Genomic DNA, 15,084 nt, shown 5'->3' on the forward strand with positions numbered 1-15,084 from the left:
TTGTGGTCTATATGGCGAGGAGTGGTGATGCTTGATTTTTTACTTGGCTAGCAATTATTCAGTCTCAGCTTAGAAATGTGATCTATTGCCACTGATGATCTCATATGGGCAACCATATCGACAGATGATATTGGTTTGTATGAACTTTGCCATGTTCTTGGCTGTAAGACTGGTGTAGGAAGCCGCTTCTACCCACTTGGTGAAGTAATCGATTGCTACTAGGATGAAACAGTGACCTCCTGTTCCGGCTGGAGTGATCTTGCCGATGATGTCAATTCCTCAAGCAGAAAATGGCCAGGGAGATGTCATGGTGTAAAGCAATGAGGGAGGCACATGTTGTACATTCCCGAAGATCTGGCAATTATGGTAATGTCTCACATATTTGATGCAATCGGATTCCATCGTGGTCCAATAATATCCTAAACTTGTGATTTTCTTTGCCATCATGGGTCCACTCATGTGAGGGCCACATTCTCCATCATGGACTTCTTCCATCACTTTTCGTGCTTGTGAATGATCAAGACAACATAGGATTACACCAAGAGGTGTTCTTTTATATAGCTCTCCTTGCATGAGGACGTATTGGGAAGCTAGCAAACGGATAGCGCGTTGTCCCCTTTTGTCCATTTCCGGTGGATAGGTGCCGTTGAGTTTGAAGTTTAGGATTGCTTGGAACCAAGGCTCTTCTGTAATTTCCTCTTCATTGGTGATTTGGTGAACATAAGCTGGCTCTAATCGTCGTTCGATGCATAAAGGCATTTCTACCATGCTATCCGGCATGTAAATCAAAGATGCGAGTTTTGCAAGGGCATCCGCAAATTGATTTTCTTCTCGAGGTAGATGTAAGTAGGTTACTTGATCGAAGAATTGGGCTACTTGGTCTATTCTAGATTGATAAGGTGCCAGGCTTTCGCTTCGGATTTTCCAAGATCTTGTAACTTCATTGATGATCAAAGAGGAATCTCCGTGTACTCGAAGATTCTTGATGCCTAAACTTATTGCCGCTTGCAATCCAATGAGACAGGCTTCGTATTCTGCAGCGTTATTTGTCACCTCGAAGTCGAGTTTGACAGAGATTGGTGTATGCTCGCCTTCTGGAGAAATAAGCAACACCCCTATTCCAAATCCTCTTAAGTTCGATGCACCATCAAAATAGAGGTCCCAGGAGTCTACATATGTTTGGAGTATATCCTCATCCGGAAATGACCAGGTGTCTATCGTTTGTGTATTATTGATGGGATTCTCTGCGAAGAATTCGGCAACGGCGCGCCCCTTTATGACTTTCAAAGGTACATATTTAAGATTGAACTCAGAGAGCATCAAAGTCCATCTCGCTAGACGTCCATTGAGAACGGGTTTCTCGAAGAGGTATTTGACAGGACCCATTTTGGAGAATATTTTAACGGAGTAGCTAAGCATGTAGTGGCGTAGCTTCTTCGTTGCCCACACAAGAGCGAGGCATGTCTTCTCGAGTGGTGTGTATTTGCACTCGTACTCCAAGAACTTCTTACTAAGGTAGTAGATGGCTCTTTCTTCTTTTCCTACGGTTAGAGCTAGCATGGCGCCCATGGCCGTTTCGGTTACCGTGAGATATAAACCAAGAGGTTGATCTCGTTGGGGTGGCATGAGCACTGGCGGTTTGGCTAGTATTTCCTTGATTCGGTCGAAAGCCTTCTGACAGTCATCATCCCATATGGTGTGATCTGTTTTCTTTAAGTTCTTGAATATGGGTTCGCAGATCATGGTGAGTTTCGATATGAATTGACTGATGTATTGTACTTTGCCTAGGAATCCCCTAACTTCTTTCTCTATTTGAGGTTGCGGTATTTCGATTAATGCTTTGATCTTTGAAGGGTCTATTTCTATAACTCGTTGGCTAACCACGTATCCCAGGATTTTGCCAGATGTCACTCCGAATGCGCATTTCTGAGGATTGAGCCTCATGTTGTACTTCCGTAGCCTTGAGAAGAATTTGCGAAGGTTCGCAATGTGTCCCTCTCTTTCCTTGGACTTGACAATCATGTCATCTACGTATACCTCAACTTCTTTATGCATCATGTCATATAAGAGCGTAGTTGCGGTGCGTTGGTATGTAGCTCCGGCGTTGATTAACCCAAACGGCATAACCGTGTAGCAGTAGGTTCCCGATTGAGTGACAAAGGCGGTCTTATGCATGTCCTCTAAGGCCATATTGATCTGGTTATATCCCGCGTATCCATCCATGAAGGATAGCAACGTGTGATCCGCTGTATTATCCACTAATATGTCGATATGTGGTAGAGGAAAGTCATCCTTAGGGCTTGCTTTGTTTAAGTCTCTAAAGTCAACACAAACATGGATCCTTCCATCCTTTTTGGGTACGAGTACTATGTTAGCTACCCAGTCTGAGTACTCGGAAACTTTGATGAACCCGGCTTTGAATTGTTTATCGACTTCTTCTTTGATCTTGAGAGCCCATTCTGTCCTCATTCTTCGAAGCTTCTGTTTCACGGGTTTGAACCCTGGTTTGATTGGGATTCTGTGCTCTGCAATCTCCCTGTCGATCCCTGGCATATCTTTGTAAGACCAAGCGAAAACGTCCTTGAACTCGTGTAGGAGGTCTATGAAATTGGCCCTTTCGGTGGGGCTCAGGGTTGTCCCTATCTTATGTTCTTGGGGTTTTAGTTCAGTTCCTACGTTGATGGGTTCGGTATCTTCTATCACTGGTCCCCCTTCCCCCTCTTGTAGTATTTCTTTGGCTATGTAGGGAGGTATTTCGATTAAGTCAGGGTCTGGGTTATTCTCATCATCATCGTAAACAGAATTGCATTCAAGATAACATGAAGAGTAAGCAGAACCTGATTTATTCATATTAAGATTTGAGAAAAGTTGAAACAAAGAAGTCATCTGATCTGTGGTTAGTGGCGGTAAAGGGACAGCGGTTGGGACATTTCCCGAACTACTGTTGCTATTAGACACTAGGCTAGGAGAAACAAGGGGAGTGGGAATGACGACAGGAGGAGACTCTCTAGGAACTTCTCTAGACTCCGACTCTGAATCCGACTCTGACTCTTACTCGAATTCATCGTCTTCTGGTTCTCCTTTGAACATCTCTCCTTCTCCAGTAGTGAGCTTGAAGAGCCTTCCTTGATTGTTTGTCTACTTGATCGATTTTCTCCATCCTTTCTACTGATTGGTGTTGATTTCTATGATTAACGCGGTAGGGTTGAAGTGATCATCTTGAAGTATCATAGTAATGATCTCGTCCTGCGCGGCTCTAACAAATCGATCTTCTCCAAATAGTAGAATCACGGCTTGTTCGTCTAGGCAAGGTGCTTGACTAGTCTTGACGGTAGGAACCGTTTCTGGAGGAATGAAGTAGAAATCGTGAAAGATCTCGATTCCGGCTAACTTCCTTTCGACATAATGCCAAGGTTCAGGAAATCCATGAAATAATTCTTGACTTCCTTCCCTAACGAAGTATCCATTTAGGGTAAGGAGATAGGATCGCATTTGGATTCCCACATTCTTACGGTTTTGAATTTGGGTGAGCATCTCGAGAACTTCCTCTTTGGTGGGTTTGTATCCTAATCCAAGGGGTATTCTTTGTGAATTACCCTCCTTGTAGGGGGCAATGGTGCTCCTTCGGATAGGATTCAAAGGCATTCCTGGGAAGTATCCCTGGGTTTTGAGTATGTGGTTAACCACTAGATTAGAGTATGGATTGAAGTATAATGGTGCCAATTCACTTTCTATGACATTTATGATATGGAAGCCCCCAAGCTCATGTAGTGGATCTGTAAGGACTTGATTGCTTGACTTCTTTTCGATGATTGTCTTGATGGGCGACGAAGTGATCGTCACCACCTTACCATTTAGTGGGATTTTGATTTTCTGGTGGAGTGTGGATGTTATCGCTTTGGAAGCGTGAATCCAAGGTCTTCCCAGAAGTACGTTGAAGGATGCCTCAATGTCTACTATTTGGAAATTGACCTTTCTCTCAATTGGCCTTGTGGCTATGGCTAGGTCAACGAGTCCCAACACCTTTCGTCGTGTTCCATCATATGCGCGAACACCTTGATTGGTAGGAGTCCAATCTGATTCTTTCATGCCTAATTTGTATGCCATTTTCAAGGGTATGACATTGACTGCGGAGCCATCATCTACTAAGGTCATTGGCACATTCTTCTTTAAGCAAATGACGGTGATATAAAGAGCCAAGTTATGACTAGCGCCGAAGGGTGGCAAATCCTCATCCGAGAAAGTAGTAGGATTAATTAGCTTTGGTGATTCTTGGAAGACCAAGTTAACCACGTCGTCGGGTGTGGAGTTATGTGTCACATTTAGTTTGGCCAAAGCTTGCAGCAAAGCTTGGCGATGTGGGAATGAGCTTGACACTAGTTGCCAGACTGAAAGATCAGCCTTTGTCTTTTGTAGTTGCTTTAGTAGATGGTCGGTAGAGCCTTCTTCATTATCACTTGGTGTGACTACATTGGTTGGACCGTTTGCTATGGGACCATTTTGAGAAGTATTTTGGTATGGGTGCCCTGAACGAGTGAGGTGATCTACATCTTGATCTTCACAATTCTGGACTATTTCCTCACTGACTTTGACTAAGTAGTGTTCAGTGAGATACAGATTTTCGTCATCATCAACCCATATTCCATTGATAGTAGCAAGCTCCCTCATTCTTATGATTTCAGCTTCTAATTGGATAATCTGGTTGACTAGTTCATCAACCATGGCTACTACTTCTTGCATTGTGGTGTTTTGAGAGAAAACTAGTGGTGCACGTTCTTTAGGTGTGGCGTTGGGGCCACGTGAGGTTGCCGCTGCACTCTCTAGTTCCAAGACTTGCCTATCCACACTTTTTGCCCATACGATGAAATCAATGATGGTCGGGGAAATGGTGGAGTAGTTCCCTTCATTTTCTATTGCATGAACTTCATCTTCGACTGGGAAATGAGATGTGAACAATCTATAGTAGATTCTTCATTTGTAATCACTAGAACTCCAAGAGGATTCTTAGTGTTGTTAGGCTTACCTCCAGGCGGTATTGGTAGGCGTCCGTCTTCAATCATGTCTTGAAGTACATTTTTCAGTTTGTAGCATTTCTCTGTATCATGTCCCTTACCTCTATGGTATTCGCAGTATGAATTCTCATCCCAGAACTTGGATTTCTTTTCTGGTTCAGGCGTAGGGCCTATAGGTTGAAGTTTCCCAAGTTTCATCAATCTTTTCAGAGCGTTGGAATATGTGTCCCCTATATTTGTGAACTTCCTTGGAGGGGTACTCTTCTTAGATGGCTCAAGGAGGTTAACTTCATCAGTCTTGCTAGTAGAGCCGTAAGAACGACTTGTTGAGCCTTGGTATCCATGACCTATCGTTTTGGACAAGAGCCCTTTACGAATGTCATCTTCGATCCTTGTCCCTAGTACGGTCAAATCTTTGAAAGTCTTGATGTTTTGATACCTCAAATGATTTGCATAGATGGGCTTTAAGTTGTCCACGAATTTCTCCACAAGGGTAGCCTCATCCGGACGTTCAACAAGTTGAGTACTAGTCTTCCTCCACCGACTTAGGAAATCGGTGAAACCTTCTTTGTCATTTTGGGTAAGAACCTCTAAGGTGCGCATGTTGACTTGGATTTCAGCATTATCCGCATATTGTTTAACAAACTCGATTGCGGCATCGTCCCAAGTAGCGATTTTATTGTGATCTAGCGAATAGAACCATTGTTTTGGGATGGTGTCAAGGGATGGTGCCCCTTGAATTTAGGGATATCCGTCATGTTGAAGTTGGTTGGCAACTTGGAACTCACGGCCTCATACTTGCGATTATTCTCCCTATAAATGTCATCCCCTTTAAGATACATCAATTGCTCCTCTAAGTATTAGAGTCGTTTCTCAGCTGCAATCATACCCACGGGAGGGTTTTCATCCCCGAAGTCATTCACGAAGTCATCAACGATTTCGCTTTCTCGAGGAGGCATCCTCGTTTCCACGACATATATTCGGCCCTCAATGGTGTCAAGGCGATCATACACTTGGTCTTGAGTAACTTGGAGACGAGCTAGCGCGGTTAGGATTTGATCATTACTATCCTGGAGTTGATTGAAGTTCACATCGCTTGTTCCAGGCATCTTGGAAACTGAATAAGAGACCGACGATGAATCAAGACATGATCGACCACTCTAGCACACTTACTTGAAAAGAAATGTTTTGACTCGTGAAGTGGGAGTGTGCCACTTATGCCAATGAGCTTTGAGGAAATGACAAAGTTTGAAAAATGTTGGTCCTAGTCAACTTTAGTGTAGTTGTAGGAGTGGACTCGAAGTGAGGTTTTGAAGTGGGTTTTGAGGCCCGAATTTTGACTCGATATTTGGACAGAGTTTCGGCTTGTTTTGCTCTAACATTAGGCCCAAGTTCGAAATTTTACATGTTAAAGAAGGATTTTTTACAAAAATCGTCATGGTTTTGTTTAGAAAAGGGTGATCACGTATGGTACAAACAATATAAAAGCATTATAATGGGATGCTGAGTGCATTTAGAAGGGTTTTGGTTTCAAGGGTGGGTTGCCATACCGAACAATCAAACCAGAAGTCTGTGGAGAGGCTCGTACCAAACAAGAGTAAGGCCGATTCCTAGTCCATTTCCTCAAGTAGTGAAAGTCCTTAATACAAACAAGAGTAAGTACCATGGTATGGATGACGTCAATCGCTATCCATCCTTAGGCCCAAATAAGAATTAGGACCGTTTAGATGGGACGATTGGTCGAATGGGTTGGGTTGGGCCTAGGAAGGCCGAATAAACGATCTAGGAAGACCGAGTTATGAAAACCGACAATTGTCTTGTACAAACTATTCCCTAACCTTGTTCAAGTTTCACCCTTTTGGCTACACGTAAGTGTATTATCCCCAGCGGAGTAGCCAAACTGTGGACGCGGGCCACGGGGGCTCTTGGGAAACAAGCGTTTGCATTTGTGGATTCGCCACCAATTTATTGTGGAAAATTGGAAACCGTTCGAATACCTCGTGTTATGTCAAGACACAAAGTAGTGACATGAACACCAAGAACTCGTTACCCTTAGCATTCTATGTCTAGAATGACTCTCGTGGATGCCAATGAACATGGATGTTCACGGAGATCTGGAGTAAGGGGTGAGGGTACGTATTAGGAAGCTCTTTTGATCGAACACCTAATCCCACCCGCCTCGATAGCGGCCTCTACTAATGATTAGGGAAAATCATCTATACTCGATATATTGTCAATTTATATGCATACAATGCAACATCCATAGAATTAATCATAGCATGTGAAGATTAATACTAAGTCGGTGAAACAATTAATTTAGCATACAATTGGGTCAAATCGGGATTTAAGTTCAATTACATGTGAAGGCATACAAGCAATAAAAAGGAATACAATAAAGGAAAATTACAATAATGGAAATTACAATAATTACATCGGGTTTAATGATTTATGTCGAAAATACATCTAAAACGGATAATTTGAGAAAAAGAAAGAATAAACAAATTAACGAACAGATTATTAGGCGATAATACGAATAATAGTTAATTAATACGTAAGCTAAAACTAAGTCAAGGCAAAACGGGAGTTCAGAGATAGAAGTCAGCCAGGAACAGGCGCAGCAGAGCTGCGCCCTCTGGAAGAGGCGCATCAGTCACTGCGTCTGTTCCTTGGCTCAGTTCTGGCTGTGAAGCTCGAATTGCAAGTCGTTAATGTTCGTTGGTGAATTTAATGATTGATATTATACTATTACTCGGATGGAAGTGATTAGCATATTATTTACATGCGATTAACGATCATAAAAGCAATAAACATGGATGAAAACTAATTAGGACGAATTATTTACAAGATTAATGAGGATTAATTAACAAATTAATAACTAAAAAAATTAATTAGGTTAAATATGATGAATTAGTGACGGACTAATGATGAATATGATAATAAACAGGTGAGAATATATCAAAGATCGAATTTCAGAAACCCAATATGAATGAATCGAATTTCTACAACCCGGTTTGACTTTAATGACGAAAACCCGCAAATATTAATTACTTGGGATTTAAGTCGGGAGTTAATGAGATGAATTAATTATGAAGAATTATGAATTATAGGTTAAAATTTCATGCTTAAATTGTCGTGTTAATGGAACAATGAACATTCGAAAACAAAGTGAAAAACAAAAGGACGAACAAAAGATGAAGGAAGAAGAAAGGAAGCAGGAACTGCGGCAGCCTCACGAAGAGGCGCAGCAGGTACTGCGTCCCTTCGAAGAGACGCAGCAGGTATTATGTCCCTTCGAAGAGACGCAGCAGTTGCTGCGTCCTTTCTCGACGGTTGTCCTCTGATCATCCGTAAAAAGGGTTTTAAACAAAGGGTTTTAGAAATCGGTTTTAATTGTATTTTCGACATAAACCTTACAACGTGATTACAAAAGATAAATAACAATAAATAAAAGAGAGATTTACACCCTCAGACTTACATGTTTGACGAAACGAGATGAACTAAGTTTATGATTAGTGATGCTCGACTCGAATGTAACGAAAGTGCCCTCGTAAGAGGAAAACGATTAAGATTAATTGAAGTTGATTATGGTGGAGTTGGTCAAATTGGTCGGTCATGCAAAACGAGGCTGGTACTCAGAAAGATCCGAGCTTACGTGGTCGAAAGTTCAAGCACATAGACGCCAAAAAGTAAGAACGTGGTCTAGAATGCAAAGGGAGAAGAGAAGGGCGGACACTCGCGTGAGAAATATGTGAGACCGAAGGTCTCTATTTATACTAATCACACGGAGGTAGTAGGGTTTTTCGGAGAAACTTTGGAAGTGAATCTCGAAAAGATATGAAAAGATATGAAAAATACGCAGAGAAGGACTTGGGAAGAGGTGCAGCAGGCATTGCGTCTCTTGGAAGAGGCGCAGCACCTGCTGCGTCTATTCCCAAGTGGTTTCCTCCTGCGGAAGAAATAGATTTCCTTGTTTAGTTTATGGAATAACGGAATAATTTGGTTTTCCTTAATATTTTGTGTGAATATTACGGGAAATTGTTTACCAAAGATTAAAATATTTATAAAATATGGAATAAAAATATCCGGAATATTCCAGAACATTCCGACTCGGCATTTTAATTGTTATCAGAAAATGAAGACGGTTTTAGGCCCGGACTCCAAATGTACTCTAATTACTGCCAAAACGACCGTATTGGCACGTAGATGACATTTAAGAGGTAGACGTAAATGTTTGAGCGATCACTTGACGATAAACTTACGAACTGTCATAAATCATTCCGCGTACCAAACATGCGGCTCAATCATCACCGGGTGGTTTGCGGGAGGTGCAGAAATGAGGTATCTACATTATCCCAATCCTCAGTATGGACCTTCTCACCTTTCTCCACAATCTGATTGTAGAAACCATTAGTGTCACCATGTTCCCCCCCAGAAGGACCTTTTAATACTCCACAAAAGCTTGTAGAATATCCTCAGGAGTAGTATAACACTTCCCTTTAATATCCTCTATCCTCATTACTTTGTTCTGGATGTTTCGTTGTTGTATGATTTTATGGAACATGGCAGTATTATCATCTCCATCTTTAGCCCAATGAGCTTTTGATTTCTGCCTCAAGTAATCCTCCCTAGTTTGAGCAAGCATCAGGTAGCTTAGCACTTTATTCATAGGATCAGCTTGTAGCTTCTTTTGACAGTCCACCATAGCAGCATAAGCAATGTCAGTATTTCTCTCCACATCAGAGAAGAGCTGCCTATTCCAATTCTTTAACAAAGGTTTGAGTAATTTCAGTTTCTTAACCACCTTGAACATACTAGTGCCCTGGATCTCACAGTTCCACCCTGCAGTTATCACCTCCTAAAAATCTTGAACCTTACTCCACATATTGAAGAATTTGAAAGACTTCCTTTTAGGTATACTTGCAGACACACAGTCCACAATACATGGACAATGATCAAAATACCCTTTAAGAGCAAAATATGCATAATAGTCAGGCCAGACTCTCATCCACTCATTATTCACAAGAACTCTATCAATACGACTATAGACCCTTGTTTTACTAGGTTGTTTATTTGTCCAAGTGAAAAACGCTCCAGTAGTTTTCATATCCTGTAACTCACAAGATTCCACAGCATTCTAAAAAGGATGCATCTCATCATCTCTTACTACCTTCCCAATTCTTTAATTAGAGTACATTATATTATTGAAGTCCCCCAAAACTACCCAAGGTTGATTAATATTCCAACTCATTAAAGCACGCCAAAGAGGCACTCTCTCCTCAATCTTATTATAACCATACACAAAAGTCACAAAAAATTCATGCCCCTCAATATTAGTAGCTTTAAAATGAATATATTGAGCATTCTTCTCAATAATATCAATCTTAATTTGGTTATTCTTCCATAACACCCATATCCTTCCACTATTATGATAATTATGATTAGTAGTAAATGACCATCCTTCACAAATATTTTTAGCTACTTTATTTAGAGACCTAGGTTTAACCCTAGTCTCAAGGAGTCCAAACAATGACACACTAGCATGATGCATATACCACTTCATATCCCTTTGTTTAGTGTCACTGTTAATACCCCTAACATTCCATACTCCAAACTTAGGCATTAGAAGGAGTAGTTCCCCCCCCCCCCCTCCTTTATCAACCATTTCAGCATCCTGTATCAATTCATTATTTATACTGGGTATAAATTTCCCTACCTCCCCTTCAGGCATCCTGGACTCATGCCTGGTTACCTTGGTGAGGATTCTAGCTGGTGTAAACGTTGGCCTCTGTTGCAAGCAAGCTGGTGTGATTAAACCAGAGTTGTTATCAGGAGATGGTTTAGCTACTATCCCAGGCACAATCTGCTCAGCATTCCCCATAGTTGCTGGCAACACAGGAAATTCCTTAGGATAAAGCACCCTAGCAGGCTCAGGTTTCTTCCTCCACACCTACTTAGGCCTAGTCTGCCTCTGTCCAGGACCATGCCTCCTTACCATTCTTTCACGCCCTCTACATTGAGTATCCCTGTGTCCAACACTCTTATATTTCAAACATGTTATTGGTAGCCAGTCATATTCCACTAACACTGTTATTTCTTGTCCATTTTCATCTTCAAACACAATTTTATTTCGATAAGTTTTGTCAACCTCAACTTCCACCATGACCCTAGCATACCCAAGTAGTTTCTTATCAACAGTAAGATCATTAATTTTAATAAACTTCCCTATAAGTCCTGCTAGTTTTTCCAAGCACTTATTTCCCCAAAATTTCAAATCCAAACCAACCAACTTAACCCAAATTGGAACAGTTTTCACAGAAACCTTCAAAATCTTAACATTAGGGTCCCAGGCTCTTAGAATGATTGGTTTACCATCAAAGAGAAACATACCCTATGCTAGCACAAGTTTTTGATGTTCCAGTTTTGCAAAACGAACAACAAACAATCCATTTGGTAAGAAAGATATCTTAGTAATCTCATAATTTTGCCAGATGCGACGCAGATATCCCTCTCACACCTCCCAAGGCGGGTTTGCCCCCATAACATAACCATGGACTACCAAATTCCAGTATTCAATTTCATCTTGTACATCCTCTATAGTTAGTTTGAGTGGCTTACCTTTATCAGAATTTTCAGAGATCTCTTCCTCCACAATTGTCGCCAATTTACCCTCTATATTCTTATTCTTCCTTGTTGATGCAACCTCCGTCCATTCACTTGTTTTTGTCTCATCCACATCCTCCGGTACCACATACCCCGCCGCTGCAAGCATATTCGCAACTTCCTGCCTTATCAACGCAATTTCTGCAGTTCGGTTCTCTGATGTACTCGGATTACTGGCCTCTCCCGAAACCTTAGTTCGTGCAGTAGAAACATTATTATTATTTGATTTATTACTAATTTGTGATTTACTAGATGATTGTATATTATTGTTATTGGAATTACTAATTTTTTGTTTGTTCAGATCATGAGATGAGTGATTAGCAGATTGATCCTTCGCCATTGCTGAAAGACTCGTGAAACCCTAGAAAAGAGGAAAGGATTTTCTCTCTCTAGCTTTCTTTCTCATCTCTATTATTGTTGGATTACTGATGCTTGCATTTGTTGTCAATAAAAAAATGCGAATTTAACAAAAATAACCCAATCTTTGATCAGTCTTCCAAAAATAACTCAACCTTTTGACTTAAACAATAATAATCCAACCTTTATATTTTTGTCACAAAAATATCCTGAAATCTCACCTAAACAAATTTCTACCAAATATTGATAAATGACATTTTGTAAAATAGTTTCATAAATCTTTAAAGTCTATTTTGTGATATCATATATAAAAAATTCATAATCAAAAAACTGGAAAAATTATAATTTCCTTAGTTTGTCAATGGAAAACTAATTAATAAAACAAATATAGGAGTATAATTTTTTGAAAAGAAATAAGAGAGATTTTAAATTAGTGGAATAGTGATGAGGTATATACTTTTGATTTTTTAAACCCGGAATTCAAGGAAGCAAACAATTTTTTAAACCATATAATTTATGCCTTTGAGGATTTTGAACAGTACTAGAAATTTTTTTCAATTTTTTTCTATGTTTTTAAATTCTTCGTAAATTATTTTTTCATAATTTTATATAATTACTTTTGCAAATATATGGCCAATAAGTTAATAGATTGATTAAATTATCATTTACGAAATATAAGTAAGATGTCGGGACATTTCTGTAACATAAAAGCAAACGTTGGATTATTCTTATTAAAATCAAAAGGTTGGGTTATTTTCGGAATACTTAACATGCGTTGGGTTATTTTTGTTAAATTTGCCTAAAAAAAAGGTTTGGACAAATGCAATATATATAAAATAAACAATGCAATATTTTTGGAATTTTTGAAAATTTTCAATTTTTAGGTATTTTTTGTAATTTTTTCAAATTAACAAGTATAAACAAATGTTTACAAATATTCACTAGGTGGATATTTCCCTCCCCACACTTAAGATGCACATCGTCCTCGATGGGACTAAAGCAGGGAGAGAATGGAAAATTAAAGAACACATTTTTGTTTTTTTCAAATTAAAAACATGTTTTTGTATTTTTTTTCAAATTTTCCGATTTTTTTATGGTTTTCATATAATGAATCCCCTCCCCACACTTAAAATGTGACATTGTCCTCAATGGAACAAATGTAGATAGGGAACTAAAATGCAAGTAAAGTATAAGTAAGTAAGGGAAGAGAATATATACAATTTAGTGGTTCTTGTGGGACTCCACCAAACCTCTCATCCAAAATTTTGTTGCTTGAAATCCAAGTGGCATGATCCATGTCACTCAAGGCACGGAGGAGACGGTCAAAGGCTCTAGCAGAACCCTCAAACAAGCATAGGTAGCTCCAAGCTATAGCCAACCGCATCCAACTTCTCTTCCAACGCTTCCTCCCGTTCTTCCTCTTACTCCTCTCGCTAGTGTTTCTAGGATCCTCTTGGTGACTTGGATCCTCCATTTAAATGTAGTAGTGAGAATGAGAGAGGGACGGAATATCATAAACTTCATACAAAGAGGAAATGTCTGCATGGTATTCAAGACAAGGGAAATGGTGGAGAATAGGAGGTGAAGGAGTCAACTCCTCATCTTTGAGGTTCAAATTGCTACCATTCATATCACATTTAATTTGACTCTCCATGTGAATCGAACCATTTCCGAAGATAAGACTCTCAATTTCTTCCAAGTTATTGTCAAAACTACCAAGATCGTAGTTCTTGTCATGGATTCTCAACTCTCCAAGAATGGCAATTTCGAACTCATTAACCTCCATTTCCCAACTTTTTTCTTCTTCCCCACACTTGTCATTGACAAGCACTTCTTCTTCAAAGATTTTAGAAGGAGGTGGTAGTGGGGAGTCTTCCTCATTATCATAGACATCCCAAATAGGGGCACCAAGCTCTTCATAACTTCCCTCCTCACACTTTTCATTGACATACATTTTCTCCTCCGCATGATCATCGACATTCCTTTGTTTTGAGATAACTTTCACTAGGAATTTGTTCTAAGGAAGCATCTCTTTCGTGGAAGGAGGAATTGTTTCCATATTTTTCACCAAGTTCATGAATCTTTCATGTCGTGAGTATTCATTGTTGCTCACCTTCTCGATCACAATTTCCTCTAACACAAAATGCTCATCATCTTGGGGTTCATTATTCACTACCCTCATTGATCCTCCTAATTCTTTCCCACTTCTCAAGGTAACCGAGTGGACTTGTTGATGTAGTGGTAGGCCATCCTTGGGGTTAAGCCCTTAAATTGGCAAAGAATGCGGCTTTCTTTGGATGTTAGAAATCCATCGATTGGCTATGTGAGAATCAAATGTCCTTTGGTGATCTTGGACATTGGTGAGTTCGGTTATCAAATTCTTGAATTGTTAATAATAATGGGCTTCTCTTTATTGGGTTCTAGTATCTATTTCTTCAACATATTCTCAATGAGAGAGTTTGCATTTGGAGGTTCAATGAGTGGAGGTTGGTAAGGTTCTTGAAATTGCTCTTGTGAAGGTGGATATGGAATTTGTTGTTGGAAATTTTCGTGAGGTAGAATGTATGTTTGGTTGTTTAGTTGTGGGAAGGATGAACAAGTGTCATAAGAATGCCCAATACCACCACAATTCTCACAAGTAGGAGCATATTGTTGATAGTTTCTAGAAGGAGGACGTGGTTGATAGTAGGTCCTTGGTGGTGACCTAGGCTCTTGAACATAGTAGACCTTGGGGTTATTTGGTCTTTCTTCATGATAAGCATTTTCATGCTTCCTCCCCACCAAAAAGTTATCAAATTTCTTTGACAATTCATCCAACTTGGCTTTGTTTTCCAATTCTAGCTTTGAAGGTCCTTCACTCTTGGACTCATTTTCTCTTCCATAGTCACCTTCTCTACCTCCGTATCTAATTTCCATGTCGGAAATGTTTTGGATCATCTCCGTGATTTGGGCATTTTTCATCTTGTCAAAGTTGCCACCGGAGGCCGCCACAATCATATCCCTAAACCTTTGCTCAAGGGTTTTGAAGAATATTTGGGTTGTCATCCACTTGGGG

At 40.0% G+C, this 15,084-nt stretch overlaps 1 protein-coding gene across 1 annotated transcript; it reads right to left on the bottom strand.

The window, feature by feature from the left end:
- Positions 1-9,453: 9,453 nt before the first annotated feature.
- On the bottom strand, positions 9,454-10,890 carry LOC141655414 (uncharacterized). The gene is made up of 3 exons (XM_074462495.1): positions 10,234-10,890; positions 9,930-10,119; positions 9,454-9,851 (listed from the first exon to the last, which is right to left on the bottom strand). Exons 1-3 carry the CDS (start codon positions 10,888-10,890, stop codon positions 9,454-9,456), a joined length of 1,245 nt encoding a protein of 414 aa, XP_074318596.1.
- Between the last annotated feature and the right edge of the window lie 4,194 nt (positions 10,891-15,084).

Source organism: Silene latifolia, chromosome 5, assembly GCF_048544455.1.
Source record: "Silene latifolia isolate original U9 population chromosome 5, ASM4854445v1, whole genome shotgun sequence".
Taxonomy (NCBI): Eukaryota; Viridiplantae; Streptophyta; class Magnoliopsida; order Caryophyllales; family Caryophyllaceae; genus Silene; species Silene latifolia.

Coding starts and splice junctions, on each gene's coding strand:
- LOC141655414 (XM_074462495.1), bottom strand. CDS start 10,890: ATGGGGAATGCTGAGCAGATTGTGCCTGGGATAGTAGCTAAACCATCT. Junction 10,120..10,233: donor GGAATATTAATCAACCTTGG/GTAGTTTTGGGG, acceptor TGTGAGTTACAG/GATATGAAAACTACTGGAGC. Junction 9,852..9,929: donor TGTGGACTGTGTGTCTGCAA/GTATACCTAAAA, acceptor TGATAACTGCAG/GGTGGAACTGTGAGATCCAG.